The sequence below is a fragment of the Phoenix dactylifera genome, chromosome 11 (assembly GCF_009389715.1).
Source record: "Phoenix dactylifera cultivar Barhee BC4 chromosome 11, palm_55x_up_171113_PBpolish2nd_filt_p, whole genome shotgun sequence".
Classification (NCBI taxonomy): domain Eukaryota; kingdom Viridiplantae; phylum Streptophyta; class Magnoliopsida; order Arecales; family Arecaceae; genus Phoenix; species Phoenix dactylifera.
Window position 1 is genome coordinate 19,218,242 of NC_052402.1, and position 20,574 is coordinate 19,238,815.

A 20,574-nucleotide genomic window follows, 5' to 3' on the forward strand; every position below is an offset into this window, starting at 1 on the left:
AATGCTCAGGGCTAGTCTACATGTATCAGGGTCATCTAAGGCGACAACCTAGTTCTCAGCAGTTCCCCATGAGTGCTTGGGAAGCTTAACGATCAAGGTGCCACCACTTCCAAGGGTCCTAGGCTTAGTGACTGAACACCTTCGTTGGTATATAGGCATGAACTTGGGTGCTCAAGACTGCCTAGTGCTTGTTCAGATACTTGGACTGTGGCCATACTTAAAGGCAACTTCATAATTTATTAAGCAATTCAGTGAGTTTCAGCAAGCAAATTGACACTAATCGATTGATGTGTATCTTCGCTGATTGATTCAAGATAGTTGGCATTCAAGATATTACCATGACAAATGAGTCATGATTTAAGAAATGTTTGCATGACATTTCGACAAGAAGTCTGTTGGAAGAAAAGTTTAAATTAAAAAAAAGACTTAGAATATGCATAGGTATCAAGAACTGCAAACAAACCAACCTGCCGATAGCTATGTATGGCTCCTGAAAGTTGGGTAGATTGACATCCAATTCCATATGACCTTGTCAGTGGATAATAGTAGTTAACATACGACCTTGCTAGAGGATAATAGTAGTTGACATACGATTCTGCTAGCGAATAATAGTAGTTGGAATATGATCCTGCCAGCGAATAATAGTAGCTGGCAGATGACCCTGCCAATGGGTAATAATAGTTGGCATATGACGCTACCAATGGGGAATAGTAGTTGGTATTTTATCAATTAAGACCTTGTCGCAGGTATAATAGTGACCTTAGTATTTAGTTTGAGAGTAATAATTTAATCAATGATATAGTTAAATAGTAAATAATTTATGATTTTATTTATGCAATACACCTAAGATCATGTTTATGACATATTGATGATATTGCATGCATGATTGACTTTATGACTTACTTTATCATATATAATACTATGAAATATTCTATCTAGTAATAATTATTATTTTTACTTTATGATGCTTTGATTCATGCAAAAACTTATGTTTGATCTAGTAAGGTAGTGAAATATTTACTTACTGAGCTATGCTCACATATTTTTATTTTTATTTTTTCTTTAGACAAATAAGATTGATAGGAAAGAAGGATGGTCCAGGCTTGGAGTTCACGCTAGCAAGTTTGGTGATTTTGTATAAGAATTTTAGTATTCTAATTGACTATGAATTTGTAGTTAATGATTTTCTGAATATTGAGGATTATAGGTTTGGTTTTGGATTTAGACGCTCTGAACCAATATTGGTTTTATTTAATGAATGATAAAATTAGACTTTTAAATATTATATTTTGTTTGTGATGGATTTGGAAGCTAAGATGTAATGGTTGATTTCGTGTTATCATGGGTTGTACTCCTCAATAGCATGGCCTATTATGCCCCAAATTTGGGACGTGACAAAGGAAGCTTGGGCTGGGCCAAGCTCGGGTTAGGCCGGTCAAGCGGACTTGGCCGTGATCATGCCATCATTCTCCCCCCGTTAAATGAGTTTCATCCTCGAAACTTAATACACCTTCATGCTTTAAGGATACTAAGTCTTCTTCTACTCCACCGTACTTTCGTTGTGCAACTCTGGTTAAAACCAACTCTTCTATACTTGTCACATGCCTAACCTTACTAATCATAACACTAGCTTAATTTTCTACCCACGATCAAATCTATTGCTTTGATACTATAAAATCTTTAAGGATACTAAGTCCTTTTCTACTCAAATGTACTTCTGCTTTGCAACTCTGATCAAAACAAACTCTTCTATATTCGTCACATGCCTAACCCTACTAATCATAACACTAAGCTTAATTTTCTACCAATGATCAAACTTATTACTCTGATACCATAAAATGTCACACCCTAAATCCGAGATATAACATAACCATGCTACTAGAGGGTACAACCCATGATAACGTGAAACCAACAATTATATTTAGCTTCCAATTCATCTCAAATAAAATATAATAAAAAAAAATCTAATTTCATTATCCATTAAATGCAACCAATGTTGGTTTAGAGCATCTAAATCCAAATATAAATACAAAATCCATAATCCTCAAACTTTAGAAAAATAGTAGGCTACAAATTCATAATCAAATGAAAAATTAAAGTTCCGCTACAAAATTGCACTTATTGGAGTGAACTCTAAGCATGGACCATCCTTCATCCCTACTGACCCTTCATTTAAAAAAGTATAAAGAAAAATAAAAATATTTGAGCGACACAACTTAGTAAGTATATCTTAATTTTCCTTACCGGATCAAGTATAAGTTTTTTCATGTCAAAGCATCATTTAAGAAAAATAACAATTATTAAAAAATAAAGCATTTCATAGTAATCAATACATTTAAAACTATTACAGGCATTGAACTCATCTAAACCAGAGCTCATTCAACTCTGAGCTCAATTTGGTGCAACAAATACAATCCAAATTATCTAAGTTGCACATTTAAGACTATTAGATTTTGAATTAATACATTCAAATCTGTACAACTATTAAACTCATTTAAACTAGACTTTATACAAATCTAAGCTTAATTTGGTGCAACTATTAAACTTGAATTTGGTACAATTCAAGTTGCACATTTGGAGCTATTAGTTATTGAACTAATATATTCAAAAATGTGCAGTGGTTGAATTCATTTAAATGAGCTAATGTAATCCTAAAGCTCAGTTTAGTGAAATTGATATAATCCAAACAATCCAGAAATTAATAATAATCCATTTAATTAATAGCAATCCATTCAATAAAACCAACTATTGAATCATAAACTAGCAAGAGTAAACCATACAACCAGAGTATTGAAATGAAGTATCAAACTTAAAAAGTCAACTAAGGGCAACCCATTCAATAAAATCAGTCAAACCTCATGCACCACAAAACACATAGCAGCAGTAACAATTTAACTGACATAAACAAATTTAGATATAACTAGTTTAGTCGACGTCAATTAACTAATACTATTATTTTTTGGTGTCACATCCAATATATTTCTATATTTATGTATTTTCTAGCAAGTTTCTTAAAATATAAATAATTTATAATTATTTTTATTTATGCTGCAAGTAAAGCGGAACACTAATACTTGATATATAACTTTTTTTAATACTTTGATATTATATGTTTTATTTAAATAATTTATAATTTATAATATATTTTAGTATTCAATCTGCACAAATCTAAGATCCTCAACCAATTTGATCCCCGTAAGTCTAATAACTATATTTTAGATCACTATTTGATTATTGTGCATCATATATGAACTTGATTGTATATTTTATTTTGATCCTTTATAATTATATTATTTATATTAGTTTTTATTATTAAGTTTTATTCAAAATTTAAATAATATTTAAATAATATTTAATTTATTATATTTGTATGTAGATAAAAAAATTATAAATTAATATCCAATTTGTATTTGTATTTATTTAAGACAAATATTAATATATTCAATAATTTATACCTGCTACTTTTTACAATAAATAAAAATATGAATTTTAGTAACTATTTATTATTTATATTCGTATTTATATTCTCTGGATAATAGGGGTAAAAATACCATCATCCTATCGGTACCTAATCGGTCTTCAGCCCTAGATTGGCCTCGATTTCCACTGACAGTGGGAAGGAAGAAGACATAACTAAAAGCAATGGCGGCTACTTCCGCGGCGTTCGCCGCCGCTCTCTCCTCCCTCTCCATCCGTTCCTCCCTTCCCTCCTTGAACCCCTCCTCCTCCCTTTCCCTCAACCCCAAGCTGAGAACTCTTCAAACTCTATCCTTCTCCCCCTCCAAACCCCTCGCCGCCTCCAAATCGGTCCCTCGGGCCTCCCCCAGGGACGACATCAACACCTCCTTCTTCGACAACGTGAACCCCTATGAGGACATCCCCTTCAACCCTCCGGCCCCGCCAGAGGGCTACGTCCCGCCACCGGCCTTCGACGAGCTGCCCCCTGAAACAGAGGACGAGATCGCTGCCGCCTACGAGGAGATCTATGGCCCGGCGTACAGTGGGGAGAGCAAGCTCGGAAACGACATCTATGTGATGGATGCCAAGATTAAGAAGACCAGCGGGCTGCTGGGCCGGAAGAAGAGGGAGAAGCCGAACGACGGGTTCGAGGAGCGGGTGATAGAGGTGAGGAGGGTCACCAAGGTGGTCAAGGGGGGAAAAAAGCTGTCTTTCCGGGCGATTGTTGTGGTTGGGGATAAGAAAGGGCATGTCGGTATCGGCGTCGGGAAGGCCAAAGAGGTAGTGGACGCTATCGCCAAATCTGCCGTTGATGCCAGAAGACACATCGTTACCGTGCCCATGACCAAATACTCTACCTTCCCGCACAGGTGAATGAGTAGTGAGATGAACTGAAACCACCTATTTTTCCGAGTAAAAATTGAAATTTGATTCTTTTTGGTGGTTGCATGCATAGAAAACTAATTGACGTCTTGCCTGCTTGAACTTGTTCGTTGTCATTGTTTAAAATGTTTATTGGTGTCGTAAAGTTTGGAATTCAATGGTTGGTGGTCTGGTGATCTTCTTAGAAGTACCCTTTAATTGAGAAAGCAAATGTGGAATGAAAGCTTAGTTCAACTTCATAAACTGGAATTATTGAACGGACCTGTATTTGGTAAACATGGTGATGGATATCCGGAGTAACTTTTCTGTAGATTAATTGATAAAATAAGATTTAAAAACCATCAGTTTTCTTCACTTTGTGGTGAAGCCCTTGTCTTAAATGGTCTGATGGAATTCTATTTCTTAAATGGGCTAATGATGTAGTTGTAAATGCTGGATGTTGCATATTTATTGCCTTCTGTTCATTTTTTTTCGATAGCTGTCTGGCTGAGAAAGTCATCAGATTTCTGTTTTTATTGATTATGCATCTTCATGGTTGTATTGTATGATTACATGGTGGTTGGTGCATCCATAATGCACTTGCAAACTTGTTAGATGGACTAGAGTTGTCATTGAGTATAAATTGAAATAGAAAGGTGGGAGCTCTGGTGCTAGATCCACTTTCTTTACAAACATTTTAAAGGAAATGCCGTGCTGTTTTTTAAATTTTAAGTTTAGTTATTATTCACATTTCTGTAGCTTTAGTTACATTGTTCGATTATAAAACTTGCACTAGCTAATAACCTGCGTGATGTGCGGGTTGCAATTTTTTCTCCCTTTTTCAACTCTTCCTAAAATGCAATATAAAATAGACATAATTGAATAGATAACTGAAATAAAATATAATATAATAGACGTAAAAGCCTATTTTTTTTAAAGTAATTTTTTGATATTAATATTATGATATACTATCAATATACAAAATTCAAATAATATATGTATAATTATGGATATGGTAAAATAATATATTATTATAAAATAATAAGATCACGATCCAACTTGTGTAAAAATAAGAAATAGAAAAGTATTGCATATAGAGGATATTTAAATGCAATATAGCAAGATTATTAGTAGTTATACTCTCACTTTTAAATAACAACATGATCACAAAATGTAATAAATTTTTTTAAAAAATAGTGTAATATAATGAATCGTGCAGGATATGGGCAAGGTACGATACTAATGATTTTTTTTTTCCACTAATATCAATCTACATTAAGCAAATATGATTATTAATCTTGTCATTAAATTCTATTTTAATTTGGTGATACTAATGAAAGGTTCTTTATTTATTATGATCTAATAACCTAATAAGTTTCTTATTAATGTATTAATAAGCTTCTTATTTAATATGGTATTAAATAAGGTTTTGCACACGGAGAGCTCTAGTATATGTACAAGTGGCGAACGGAGAGCTCTGCTGAAGTAGAGCCTCCATTTTATTTTTGTGCATGTGTGTATATATATGCATATATATATATATATGTATACATATATATCTATATGCGTATGTATACATATATATATATATGCGTATGTATATGCGTATATATATGTATATATATAAGTACATATACACATATATATACACATACATATACACACACACACACATATATATAAATAGAAAGCCTGGAGTGTAAGGGTCTACAAATTAGATTAAAGATATTATATGTAAAACAATTTGTGCAGGATTAGATATGAAATATAATGTTATCTTTTGGACAAATTATGCTCCAAGGGTTGCCAATTACATGTGGAGTTTGCATATTGGTCAACTGCAAGACTTCAAAGAAACAACTATTTAGAAGCTTTTTTTTTTAGTGCTTAATCTTAGGAGCAAGATCTATCGTACCGTCCCATACTGTTCGATACAGAATGTACTATACCATACCAAGAGAAAACCGGTATGAAACACATATTTAAGTCAGTATAAGCTTCGTACCGCCCGTATCGAGGCGTACCATCCCGTACCGAGGCATACCAACCTGTACGAGGCATACTGAGGTGCGTAACGAGATGAAAATTGAGAAAATAGGTAAGAGAGCTATTTCGGCACAAAGGTGTACCGTGCCATACCGAACCGAAAATGTACCAATACAGTACCTCGTATCGAGATTGCGAACCTTGCCTGGGAGGGTGCAAACTGGTTGAGTTGGTAAAGTCACTCAATCCAACCCTTGCCCCAATTTTGGCCCAGCTTCCTCCCATTCTCAAAAAGAACTCTTTATTCCTAGATTAGTATAATTTCTGAATCAAGACACTGTAACAAGTATGATGGTGTTGCCCAAGGTTGAGCATCACAAAAACAAAGCAAAAATTTGATGAGACGAAAAAAGCTGGAATATGAAGTAGTACTTGGAGTAGCTGTCCTCTGCCTATGTTCATCCCTTGGAGTTCATAGCAAAATTACAGAAAAAAGGTTCCCAGGTCTTCTAGAAGCTTGATAAGAATAACTAGGATATTTAGTTATCATGATTGCACTTCTCAATAATCAACTGCTGCAAGCATGTTTTCAGATATCGAAGGGAAACCAGCCAGTAACAATATGGATAGTGAAAGATAGCACACCTGGAGAGGTTTACAAAAATTGCGAACATGGAGAATCCACATATGCTGTAGTGAGTATTTTGTATGTAAATCAAATGGTTTTGTCATAGTATGCGTAAGGAGAACTGGGATATCAAAGCCTAAATGCAGGAACATTTGACTAACACCACATGACTAACTTGATAAGCTGAGTCACTACCAGAGGAGGGACAGACAATCATGCAATTAATTCTAGCTTTCTCAAAACCATTGATATCTATTCAGCTGGTAATACATCTTTCACTTTCAGAATCAAGTCAGCTGATAGTTTTTGTTATCTAGTTTGATCATCAGAACTGTGGAACATATTTGCATCAATTTTTACTCTGTAGTCATCATTACAAGAATCTCAGATATTCTTACTTATTCTAAGTTAGCTTCCCCAATTTTTAGCAGGCCAAATTTACTTGTCTGGATCATATTCAAAGTAAAAAACAGTTGATCTAAACATGGGAACTTGCAAATATGACCAGAAGTAGATTATTTAATCATGATGAAACACATCAAGGATAGTAAGTATTTACTGTCAAGCAACAAGTGGTGCCATCTAAAACATGTTCATCAGGCAACTGTTTCCTCTTTATCCATTTATCTCCAGTTTTTATGTATTGCAGGCTCCCTGGCTTCACCTTTTGAAAAAGATTCTCAACTTGGTTATGAGGCTTATATAGGTGTGGAAGGACTAATCTGCTTTTCACAAGGTGGTTTATGCTGGAAAGTGACAATTTCAACCGTGCCTTCTACATTTGTGTTCTTAGGACATTTTTCTTTGTACACTAAACCATATTCAGAGCAAGTTTCTTCTTTCCATGTGTTGACACTTTTATTCTATCCTATCCTACCTTCAAGATCCAATTCAGTAAGCTTCTATTTCACTTTCAACCTCTTTTAGTTCCTTCTTGCTTCTCACATGCAGCACATGGTTGTGCTTGCTTGCTTGAACATGTGGTTGCATGCTGTTCAATGGTGGTGACATTATTCATCTAGTTGTGGTTGGAGATTCCAATATCATCTTTATAAAGGATAACAGTAACATCATAAAAAGTTGATCTATCATATCAAGGTTCCTGATATTGTTGGTATTATGAGATATCCAACCTCGGCCTCTCTGTTCTCTAGCATCGTGCATCTTCTTTGACAACCGTGTCAGGTCATGCTAGTCATTTTCCTTTGAAAGACTGATGTCCCAGCATAATATTCTTATATTATCATAAAGTGACAGACACTCAGGGTTTGCTTAGTCAGAATAATTTATTATACTTTACATCAAATATTTTGGTTGCCCTATTGCTGAGATTCTTTTCAAGCTATATAAAATGTCAATTGATATCTTTCTCATGAAGATTCAGAAGTCTACAAAATCCACAATACAGGAGCTGGTCTCAAATAAGATTTCATTTATATGATTCTTGGACCATGGTGAGTATTTCTTATATAATTTCTCTCCTTCTATCACTTTGTATCACTTTTCAATCCCTCTTCCTCATTTTATCACTTTTCAATTTCTTCACACCTGCATTTGCAACACCTGATTCTGCTCCTGGGCCTAAATTCATTGGAAAATTTTGTCTGAGATCTTGGGGAAAGACTTGATTCATTATCTCATGTCTGCTTTTTGCGAAAAAGGACCAATTTGAAGGGGAGGTTTTTTCAAACAACAAGGAGCTGTGGCAACTATTCAAGCAGTGAATATTTGCTGCTTTTTGAAAGGATTTATGTAGGTGTATGAAAAGAGTGTAAAACATCAAAAGTAAATCATCTTTGATATGTTCATTATTACTTTGTTCACTCAGATCTAGTCAGAAAGTATTTAGGGTAATCAAATGACCTAGATTTTACTTGTTTCAAGTAGACTTTTGACTCAAATGAACCATCAAAGAAATGACTTGCCTATGCTTGTACCACATGGCCTAGTTGGGAGAAATATTGACTTAAGTATTCAGCAAGATATGACATCCGACCAGTAGGTACCTAAACGAAATTTCATGTAGTTGAATATCTTACCTTTATGCTTTCCCTGATATCCTTCGTTAACCTGTTTGCTGTGACGTCTTATGACCAAGTATTCTCTGACATATCTCGCTTTTGTTTTCTTGCTTCATTTCGCCTTGCACGACAATAGAGCTGATGGAGATTATGGAGCTGCTAAGGTCATGCTAAGGCCTGCATCACCTGGTACTGGAGTTATTGCCGGTGGAGCAGTAAGGGTCGTGTTGGAAATGGCTGGTGTAGAGAATGCTTTAGGGAAGCAGCTAGGGAGTGGAAATGCCCTTAACAATGCAAGGGCTACGGCAGTTGCTGTGCAGAAAATGAGGCAGTTCAGGGAAGTTGCTCTCGAACGTGGAATTCCAATGGAAGAATTATGGAAATGATCAAGCCTGTAAATATCGAGTATCCTATTCTCGGTTGCTTTTCTTCCATCCCCGCTTATTTTTTTGGCCAGAATGTTGTAACTAATTTCAAATGTGTTCAATTTCATTTGGTGAGTTGCCGGTTTATATGATCTTTATTTTGCAGATGGATGGTATGGGGATAATATGCATTACTTTTGAGCTATCCATTTTCAGAGAACCTCCCAAATAACCCTGTGATTATTGGTGAATTACTGTAGTTTTGGGGAGATAGCAATACCAACTAGCAATTACAGAAGTGTTATTTGCAAAGGTTCTTTCTCGAGATGCCATTCTTGATGTGCTTGTCTTCTCTATAAAACAGGTAATTCAAAAGGGGAACTGGAGCAAATGAGGAGATGAAAAAGTCTACATGAGAGGAATCGATACTATATGATCCAAATTAAATTCATTATAATCTATATTGCATTATTCATATTATGAGCACGGGGCTCTATATGCGTTACTTCATACCGTTTCAAGTTTATGCAATGCTGACATGCTTGTTATTGATTTGGCTTCTTGTTGATAGGTTTTCCGTTCTTGAGAGTGAAAAAAGGTGACCTTTCTGAAAAGGAAACATAAGAAGAGATATAAAATTTATGGTTTTTTGGATTATAGCATTTGTACCTCTTTTAAATGGATAATTAACGAAGAAATATACACTTGATAGAAGGAGAATCTACTTTGTCCCTGCTTCTTTCATAAATAGAGATTAGCACATGCAATCAAAGATACGAAGGTGAGAAATGCAAGGATATCTCTTGGTTAGCTTCTCTGAAGAGCTCATTTTTTGGAGAACACGAGTAGGGCGATGATGATATGATAAGCAGGTAGAATGCAATCAGGCCAATACATTTTTAGAACCATAGCAGATGATAAAAGATACCCAGTAACTTGAAGAAGGTGCCTATTCTTTCATTCAACGACTCAGGACATTCAATACTAGTATGATGAAGGATGCCATTTCCTTTAAGGTATTGCTTCTTTTCCTTATTAATGTACTCAGTCCCATTAGTGTGAAGAACCTTAGTTTTAACATCAAATTGTCACAATTATTTTATGAAATTGTAACAAATAAGAGGGACTTCGTCTTTGGTTTTCATAACATACAACCAAGTGACTCTAGGATAATTATCGATCAATGAAGAGAATATAATATCCAAGGCCAGATAATGAAACAACAGGAAACGGTTCCCAAACATCTGATTGTGAGATAGCAACATCAATGTGAATAAAAGGAGTCCAGTATGCTTTGAGTATAGACAAGTAACACATACGTTTTCCATCAATAACAATATGAAAATAGAACTTGCCATGCTTCACAAACTCTTTGGTCACCCATGAATGCATTTACATGCCTCCTTGACATGCCCTACTTTGCCGCAAAGTGAACGTTTGGGAACATCTCATGACTTCCCATGTAAGTTCTAACAATACTCCCCAGAATGTCCATGCTTGCACAAAATGAACATTTTCAGCATTTTATGTCAATTCGTTGTTACCCTTAACTCTCCTATGCTCACAAGAATAGCTATTTCTAGCATTGGAAAATGAGAGCTGATGATTCTATACTAGGGGAAGCCACAATCATGGCTTGTCTCCCGCTCTCCTCGCGTTGGTAGCATTCAAAGAAGGCAACTTTCCAGCAGTTTGACGGAATTTGTATATAGTACAGTAATTTTTCTGACATGTTCTACAGGCCTCCATAACATGTATTTGAAATATGTTTATAGCAATCAGTGAGGGTTGGGCATTGCATTTATAAAGCTGCTGAGATCGATAGTTACTTTATGGAGTTTCTCCTTCACCAAGGTGAGACCTTGCATGGACACACGTGTGCCATCCCACTGTACAATCAATATTGGCAATTTATTTTACAAAGCATTGTCAAGGATAGAGATGTAATTTAGGTACTAAGATTGTAAGTAGTTCATTGACTCGAAGGACATAATACCTTGCTGTATTCTAGAGGCTAGTGAAATTATGGCCAAACTTACGTGTTGACAAGGATCACTAGATTATATCCTTGATAGAAAGCATAGTGGTTTACTATGTCCAAATACGAGAGAGAATTGTCCAACATAGTAACCATCATAATGGTATAGTGTCTATATTAGAACAAAGATATGGTCAAGCATTAAGGCTTAGGGTCTCTCATTAATAACTTCAAAAGATTTTGAAAATAATTATTTTCACAAATTTGTATAGCTAATATTTATTATTTTCAAAAAGGTTTCATATGAGCAATTTTAAAGAAGGATGTCTAACATGATTCAGGATTTTCATGGACTACTGTATAGTATGACTAGAGTTTGACAGTGCGGTAAAGATACTAGAAAGATGAGGGAATCAATTACAGCATATATATAGCTTATGCAAGATCAAGTGGTTTCATCTTACTCACCTAAGAGGTTTAGTAAGAGCTCCATATCGACATGATAACCTTATTACTAATGTATGACTAGAGCAGATTTGAAGAGGCTAATTATTAGTGCGAATCCGAATTGACCTATCCTAGTAACTCATCTAGTATGTGTTATCTATCTCCAAGCCAATTGAAATAAGATGCCAATTGGTAATTCTCTTATAGATTAGATCAAAATAATCTTGATTTGATTGGAGAAGAGAATGGGCTAGGTTGGATCAAGCAAGACCAACCTAGACCGGCCCTAGGCGCCATTTGGATGAAAGCCAAGTGGGGACGGTGAACTAAGAAAGGTGGCCACCGCCCCTATTTATCTAACATGCCAACTGGGTTGTACACTCCCTCTAAGAGTGCATGCATATGCAAGGGGTATCCTCCTTAAGTGGCCGGCAGCCCTTGCTCTCTCTCCTAGAGAACTTTAAGACTCTATAGGGCGGCTAAGTAAGGCTAGCACCCTCTCATCATGCTTTCCTCAAACTAGAGTCCAAGAAGGACTCTGGGTACCAAGCATAGAAACTTTAGTGCCTCCCCTCCATAAAAGATGAGGCATCTATGGTGTCACAAGTCAATAATTTTACATGCCAAAAGATATAGAGGCACAAGCAAGGCTATGCTTCTTCCTTCTCTAAGAAAAAAGAGAGAGAAAGAGAGAAGAAGACTTGTGAGATAATTTCTTCTAGAAATGCATCCTATTGACCTAGCGCTGCTGGAGGCTCAAAGCCAAGCAATGCTTCAGATAGGTATGTGGACTGAACTGACCGAGGTTAATAATTCTTAGAAGGTCACGACCTTAATGCCTCCTGGAAGGTTCGCGACCTCAGTGCCTATTGGAAGGTATTTATCTCTCTAATTATACATGTCATCTATAGATTAAAGATGATTTACCAAAAAGAGTGATCTTGTTTAAACATATTCATACTTTCAATTTGAAATGCTTTACTGGACCTAATCCATGTTCTTCAGAGTAGTACCAAAGCTAGATTATGCTTTAGATGAAATTTATTTCTCACCGTTATAGTAGATCTATGTCTCATGTTAGATTTATACAGATACATGCTTGTTTTAGATAATTTTGATTGTGCATCATTTAGATCATATAAGATGTAGTCCGTTATTTATTTTTCCATCTCTGGCATGAGGTGATTATCTTAAAATCATGATTGTATAATTATTTCATATATGATTTGTATTGCTTTACAGCAAGATTTAACAAATCATGCATCGTGCTACACTGTACCATGCATTAGGTAGAGTTTCTATGGCATAGATCTCATAGGATGAAAGATGAAGGTCGTGGATTTATTTTTATCCACAAGAAAATGTTCAAACTTGATTCCAATAGTTTTGAAGGTATTCCTTATCTCATGGCATAATAATTTGTATTGCATGAATAAGTGCTAGGGATTCTACAATTCCAGTTTATTTAATTTATTCCATATGGCATGACTGTATTCACTGTATATAAATCTAGATCTGATTTTATATGACTTCTTCTTCATGGGATGAGTAAAGAAGGTCCATCTTGTATGCTCATGGAGTCCTATTAAGAGCAGGACAAATATATACTTATTGGTTTGACATAATCTTTTTAGATCTTCTGTTTTGAGGATTTTTGATCTATTGTACTCAATTTTTGTGCTTGTAGGGCATCTATTGGAGCCCTTTATGTGGCTTGGATTCACATCTAATCTGATAGGATGAGATTCATGAGACCTAGATACGAGAACATATAGAGATCAGTTGAAGTAGGATACTGGGCTTTCCTATCGGATCCTAAAAATCCTTTGTGATTTGATTGGACTTTTATTCTTCTGTCTTTCTCACATAGTTTGAAGTAGGGTTGAACATGGATCAAATGCGGATCAGATATAAGTATATTCATGATACACCGCGGAACTAACCACAGCCGAAGTGGCAGACCAACTAATAAGAGTTCGCCACAAAGCTTTCAACCAACCAATCAAAGCCCACCATATGACTGAACCCAGAGGCATATATAGAGTCCTTCAAATTTCAACCTCTCCACCCAACTGGCAACAACTCAGCCAAGATCGCCAATGGTATCCATAACCACGTATCGAACATGCGAGATGTATGGAGCGAGATGTCCGAGTGGAATGCCTGAACATGATATTTTGGATATGTGATCGGTTACCAAAAACGATCCGCATGCTTGAACTCTTTAGATATAGGCAATTACCATTGCCTATATAAACTATTTCCGAGAGATCCTTTAGGTAAGTGCTCTCAAGTTCTTTTTATGCTTTTGCGCTGCCACCTCGTTGCTATCGAAACACTTTCATTATTTTTCAAGAGTTCGTCTGACTTTGGCATTGAGAGTCCCATTTCAGACACTTTCCAATAAGAGAACTTTTCTATCTTTGCTATTTTAGGTCGGATTTAGTATTGGAGAGAATGTCTGAGCATAGTTTCCTCCATCTAGCATCACCTTGGAAATGATTGGCATTGAAACCATCAATATCTTAGCACAACAAGCACCACATCGCCCCTTCGGAGGCACATCGTGGTCTTTATCTAACCTCCACGACCTGAGCAGCCGACTGTCCGAGTACTCCAGTAGCATAGTTAGCTTGGCGTCTTGGTCAGGTCAATTTTCAGCGGCAACAATCCGTATTCGTATCCATATTTTTCAATGAATATGAATACACTACAAGAAACTTGGACATTAGCGACGCTTTTTTTGGCTATTAGCGACGCTTAAAAGCGTCGGTAAAAACCATCCCGACGCTTTCCAAAGCGTCGGTAAAGCGTCGCCTATGCTACAGTGGAAAAAATATTTTTCGATGCTTTTAAAAGCGTCGCTCTTTTCCGACGCTTTAAAGCGTCGCGAATTTCCATTTGCAAAAAAAATACCATTTGCGGTCTGCATCTTCTCCTCTTCCATTCAGAAATACAAACAACCTCCCCGATCGGTACCTTCATTCCATCCGTGCAGAGTGGTTAGGTTTGGCTATATAAACAGTTTTTTTTTTCAGATCCGCCGATGTGGGACTAAAATGAGGTGATTTTTTGGCTTCCGACGACGCTTTTAACGACGCTTTTAAGCGTCGTTATTTAACAACGCTAAAAAGCGTCGTTAAAAGTGTCGTTAATTACATATTAACTTCGACGACGCTTTTAAGTGTCGGCAAATGTTGATGGAAAAAATTTTTTGCCGACGCTTGGAATAAGCGTCGGCAAATAAGAGTCGGTAATGTTCTTTTTTTGTGTAGTGATATGGATATGATTAAATGATATCAAAATTAATGTCTATATTTATTTTAATCGGATATGGATACAAATATGATATTAAGCATATCCATTTTTATCCCGAGTAGATACAGATATAAGTTGGATATTAGTTTATCCATATTTTTTTATCCAAATATGGATATAATTCAAATATTATTCAGATATAAATTAATTTTTTGGTGAAATTTAATCATAAAACTAATATTAATTATATAATCATAAAGAATTGTAACCTAATTTACTATGCAGATTGTTTGCGATACAAAATAACTAAAGATTTAAGGCATGGTTACTAAACCCATGTGAAGACAGACCTGGTCAAGATTGCAAGTACTAGTTTGATTGGATATTCATTAAAATATCAAAGATTAAAATTATTTTAAAATAAAAATATCATATAAAAGTATTAATTATTTTTATCCAATACTATTATTATTCTTTAAATATAGCATACATAAAAATAATCATGAATTATCTATTTTTTAGAGGGCTTATAAGAAAAATTATAGAAAAATTATATATAAATGTAGTAGTATAAATATTTTTAGCAACAAAGTTTTGAATATATCTAAAAATATAATTTCAGTTTTATTGAAAAAAATAATAGATAATGATTAAAATATAAAATATCATAATATACATGAAATGGTTATTTAATAACTTGGAAACTTTTGAAAAAATATACTACCTATATATGCCATTAACAACTAGGTGCCTGCCTTTTAAACATGATATCTCCCGTTCAAGTCTTTGGCTTTACATATTATTCTAGAGAATAGTAAATTTTTGCTAGATATCCAGATTCTTGGAAATACCCTATGGCCTTTGGTGAAGAAAATATTGGATATCTTGACCTCAGACTAGATCTCCTCCTTTATCTTGGATGTAAGCCAAAGAAAACTACCTTAGCTACAACCGAGCAATCGACCATCCAATGTGAACTATTCGACCTCACCGAAGAGCTAATTGACCAAGAAATCATCGACCAAGTAGGACAATTGGTACGATTCGACAAGGACTGATAGTCCTAACAACTCATAACCTCGGCAGTCCACAATCACGGTAGGATCACATCCTATGCCTCACTAGCGCCTCTCCTATCCACGTGGACTGGCACCCCCATCACAGTCATACAGGCCACTTTCTGGCCATCATCACACACCATGTCGGCCATAATGACAAACTGGCCTCCCTATATAAGGAGAGAAACCCAGGGGACCTTAGGTACTCAATATATATGCAATCTTACTCTCAGAGTAACCCTCTACTAAAAATCTTTTCCTTCCATACTATTACCCCATATTCTGACTTAGGCATCGGAGGGTCCTCCTCCAAAAATTCTTCGGCAAGCGGACTTCTTGCAAGCCACTCAGTAGAGGAGACCAACACCTGATACCTCAACCAGCCTGCTTAGCCATCTTCATCCAACCTGGTCATCCGAGCTGCATTCCCATCTCGGTCCGAATTTTATGACAATAGATTGGCGCTAGAAGAAGGGCCCATCCTCTAGCTACATCAACATCAACCAAAGGGAGAAACAACCATCATAAAGTCCCAAGGAACTCGTGGCACCTTGCATGCTTCGCAATGCAATGCTCCGGCCTCCCAAGAGTCATTACAAAGCCTTGAACCTACTCCACCGGAGTGAACCTACTCCACCAGAGTGGCCCTACGTGCCCTAGGATAGCGACCACCCTCAAGACCCTTTACAAGGCACCTTGGTTCTGGTTCTTTCAGTTTCAACCCGAATCAATCTACTCCTTCGGGCAGCTCACCTGCCTCTTTATAGTACGTTTCATCTCTAGCCAAAGATGACGCCGTGACTCAGACATGTTGCTCGGCATCAAGTAGAGGGAGAGAAAATCCGTTAAAGAATATGTCAGCTGCTTTAATACGACAATACTAGAGATCCACAACCTAGACTAGTCGGTCACAATGTCTGCAATGAAGAGTCGCCTGCAGCCATCAAGCTTCCTCTTCTCCTTGGAGAAGCGCCTCCTAACGACTTCGCTGAAATGTTGGCACGAGCCAACAAGTATATTAATGCCAAGAAAACCATGGCCTCCCATCGTGTGTCTGCTGGCGGGAGACCCTCCCAAGGAACTAAGATGGAATGTGAGGAGTGAAGAGAGCCAAGGAGCGTCTTGCCTTGGCATGAGAGGGAACCATGACGACCCAAGAGCCCTTCTAAAAAGTTCGGTAGGTACACCCCTCTCACAGCCTCGAGGATCTAGATCCTCATGGAAATTGAAGGCCGAGGCTATCTGTGCCCCCCTCATTGGATGAAGGCTGCAACATTCAATAGGGACTAGAAGAAGTACTATCATTTCTATCGGGACCACAACCACGATACCGAAGAGTGTCTCCAGCGCAGAGACAAGATGCGCTTATCTGACGGAGGCTGTTGGGATGGTATGTCCATGCTCGGCATGACTAAGAAGCACCTGACTCTTCCTCTACTTTGCCACCCATGGAACGAATCGACAATTAACTGATCGTCGGGGTCATCAACACTATTTTCGATGGTCTTGCCAAGGTCTCGAGCGCCTCGGGCAGCCGAGTCCCTCGAGAGGCCAGGCCCACCCCAAAGAGACAGCGCACAGGGGATGTCATCACCTTCTCAGACAATGATCTAGGAGGGGATGACACTGTGATTATTTCTCTTACTATCGCAAAATATGATGTAAAAGGAATACTTGTCGACTAGGAAAGTTCGACTGATGTGCTATTCTATGATGCTTTCCAAAGAATGAGACTACATGCTGAGCAACTCTGTAAATCAGTGCAGCCTTAGTTAGCTTCTCTAGGGATTCAATTTCCCTTGAAGGCATGATCAACCCATCAGTCACTGCGGGACAAGAGCCTCGAAGCAACACTTTGACTGGACTTCCTTGTGGTTTGAGTCCCCTTCGCTTACAACACGATCTTAGGCTGCCCCAGCTTGAATGCTTTCCTTGTTGTGGTATCCACCTACCATTTGCTTGTGCGATTTTCTACGAGCTGGGGGGTTGAAGAAATCTGGGGTGACTAGGTTGTGGCTCGCCAATGCTACATGACTGCTCTCAAGGGAAAGAGGTCAGAAAAAACTCTACTAGTTGAGAGACTCAACACAAGGGACGAGCTGAAGGAACAACAAGGAGAACCAGCCGAGGAGTTGTGCTAATTCCATTGCGAGAAGACAATACTGACTGAACAATCCAGATCGGCTCTAGTTTGAGTAAAGAAAATCGAGCAGAAGTAATTAGTTTTCTCTGTGCCAACATGGATGTCTTTGCCTAGTCCGCCGCTAACATGCCAGGCATATGACCTGAGGTAATGGCTCATTGGCTCAATATGGACCCAACCCACCAACCTGTGCAGAAGAAGAAAAGAAACTTCACCGTGGAAAGGCAGCAGATTATCAACCAAGAAGTAGACAAGCTAATAGAGGCATGTTTAATGCACGAGGTAAGCTACCCTGACTGGATGGATAATGTTGTGCTTGTCAGAAAAGCTAACAAAAAGTGGTGAGTCTATATTGACTACATTAATCTGAACAAGGTCTGTTCAAAAGACAGCTTTTCTCTCACGAAAATAGATCAACTCGTGGATGCTACCTTGGGACACCAGCAGCTGACCTTCATGGATGCTTTCTCTAGGTACAACAAAATCCCAATGGCCCCCAAGGATGAGGAGAAGACGACTTTTCTTACCGATACAGGCCTCTACTGCTATAAGGTAATGACCTTCGGCTTAAAGAATGCTGGGGCCACCTACCAGTGCCTTATCAATAAAATCTTCAAGAAGCAGATCGGTTGAAATATTGAGGCATATATGGACAATATGCTCATGAAAAGCTAGGCAGCTGAGCAGCACATCACTGACCCGGAGGAGACTTTTGCAACTCTTAAAAAGTACCGAATGAAGATCAATCTGTCAAAGTGTGCCTTCGGAGTTCATAGTGATGCAATGAGGCATCGAGGCAAACCCAGAAAAAATCCGAGTACTGAAAGATATGCAACCTCCGAAGACCGATAAAGAAGTCCAATGCCTAACTGGATGGATCGCCGTTCTTGCGAGGTTCATCTCCAGATTGGTGGAGTGCTGCCTCCCCTTCTTCAAGGCCCTAAAGAACCCAAAAGACTTTCAATAGATAGAAGAATGTCAAGAGGCCTTCGATCTACTGAAGGCCACAGGTCAGAGAGACGCTCTACTTGCACCTAGCCATCTCTCCCACTATTGTGAGTTCCATTTTGGTCCAAGAGAAGGAAGGATGCCAGAAATCGACCTACTATACAAATTGGGTTCTGTGCAGCACCAAGACTAGATACTCTTGGCTGGAGAAGACGGTCTACGCCCTCATCCTTTCAGCTTGAAAGTTTTGCCCATACTTCCAAGCCTACTCTAGACTAACTAGCTGATGAGACAGGTCCTCCAGAATCCTAAAAATACAAGTTGGCTAGCAAAGTGGGCAGTTGAACTCAAAAAATTTGACATGAAGTATCGACCTTGCTCGTCTATCAAGGCGCAAGTACTGGTAGACTTTTTAGTAGAGTGCACTATCCCGGACAAGGATCCTACAGAGCTCCATAGAAAGATGAACGTTGTAGTGTGACCATCGATTATGCACATGGATGGGTCATCAAGCTGGGGGCAGTGGAATTGGGCTTATACTTACTAGCTCAGAAGGATTAATCACCAAGTATACCCTATGATTCGAGTTTTTCATTTCAAATAATGAGGCCGAATATGAAGTACTCATCACTGGGCTCAAACTCTCCACGGAGCTTGAGTCTAGCAACTAAAGATCTTCAGTGATTCGCAACTGGTGATCGGCCAAGAATAAGGAGAATTCAAGGTTCGGGGATCCTCAATAATCAAGTATCTATAAAAGGTAAAAGACATCACCTCAACCTTTTGTAATTTTGACATACAACAGAACCTAGGACAAAAAATGTGAGGGCCAACCTGCTGTTGAAATTAGCCACCTCAAAAATTCTCGAGCTGACCAAAGCCATCTACCTCGAAGTCTTAAAGGAACCAAGCATCAACGAGCCTGAGGTTGTGCTAAATATAATTTTTGAGCCTAGCTGGATCGATCCACTCACCAACTTCCTAAAGGATGGAAGAGTATCAGCGAACTAGGTCGAAGCCTGCAAGATAAGGCGATAAGCCACCTATGATGTCCCCCTCGATGACAAATTATATTGGAGGTCATTCTCGCTGTCGCTCCTCAAATGTCTTTGCCCGATCGAGGCAGATTATGCACTCCAGGAGGTGCATGAGAAAATCTGGGACAATCATTTGGGGGGCAGGTCTTTGTCCTACAAGATCCTACAGTATGATTATTACTGGCCGAGCTTGTACAAGGATGCCATGGTCTTCATTAAGAGGTGTGACCGATGCCAATGCTAGGCAAACATCCAACTATGACCAGCAGTGCCATTGGTGCCGATCAACGCCCCTTGCCCATTCACACAGTAGGGGATTGACATCCTCGAGAGCGTTCCCAACAGCAACCAGGTAGCGCAAATTCTTTTTTGTAGCAGTGGATTA

The 20,574-nt window shown here is 37.8% G+C and overlaps 1 protein-coding gene and 1 long non-coding RNA gene across 2 annotated transcripts; both read left to right on the forward strand.

The window, feature by feature from the left end:
- The first annotated feature begins 3,557 nt into the window (after positions 1 to 3,557).
- On the forward strand, positions 3,558 to 9,472 carry LOC103719141 (30S ribosomal protein S5, chloroplastic). Its single transcript, XM_008808243.4, has 2 exons — positions 3,558 to 4,328; positions 9,092 to 9,472. The coding sequence occupies exons 1-2, from the start codon at positions 3,643 to 3,645 to the stop codon at positions 9,339 to 9,341; spliced, it is 936 nt and encodes a 311-aa protein (XP_008806465.1). The 5' UTR covers positions 3,558 to 3,642; the 3' UTR covers positions 9,342 to 9,472.
- Positions 4,335 to 9,085, forward strand: LOC120112425. The gene is made up of 3 exons (XR_005514055.1): positions 4,335 to 7,481; positions 7,584 to 7,670; positions 8,313 to 9,085. It is a non-coding gene; the product is annotated as an uncharacterized LOC120112425 (long non-coding RNA).
- Positions 9,473 to 20,574: the final 11,102 nt, after the last annotated feature.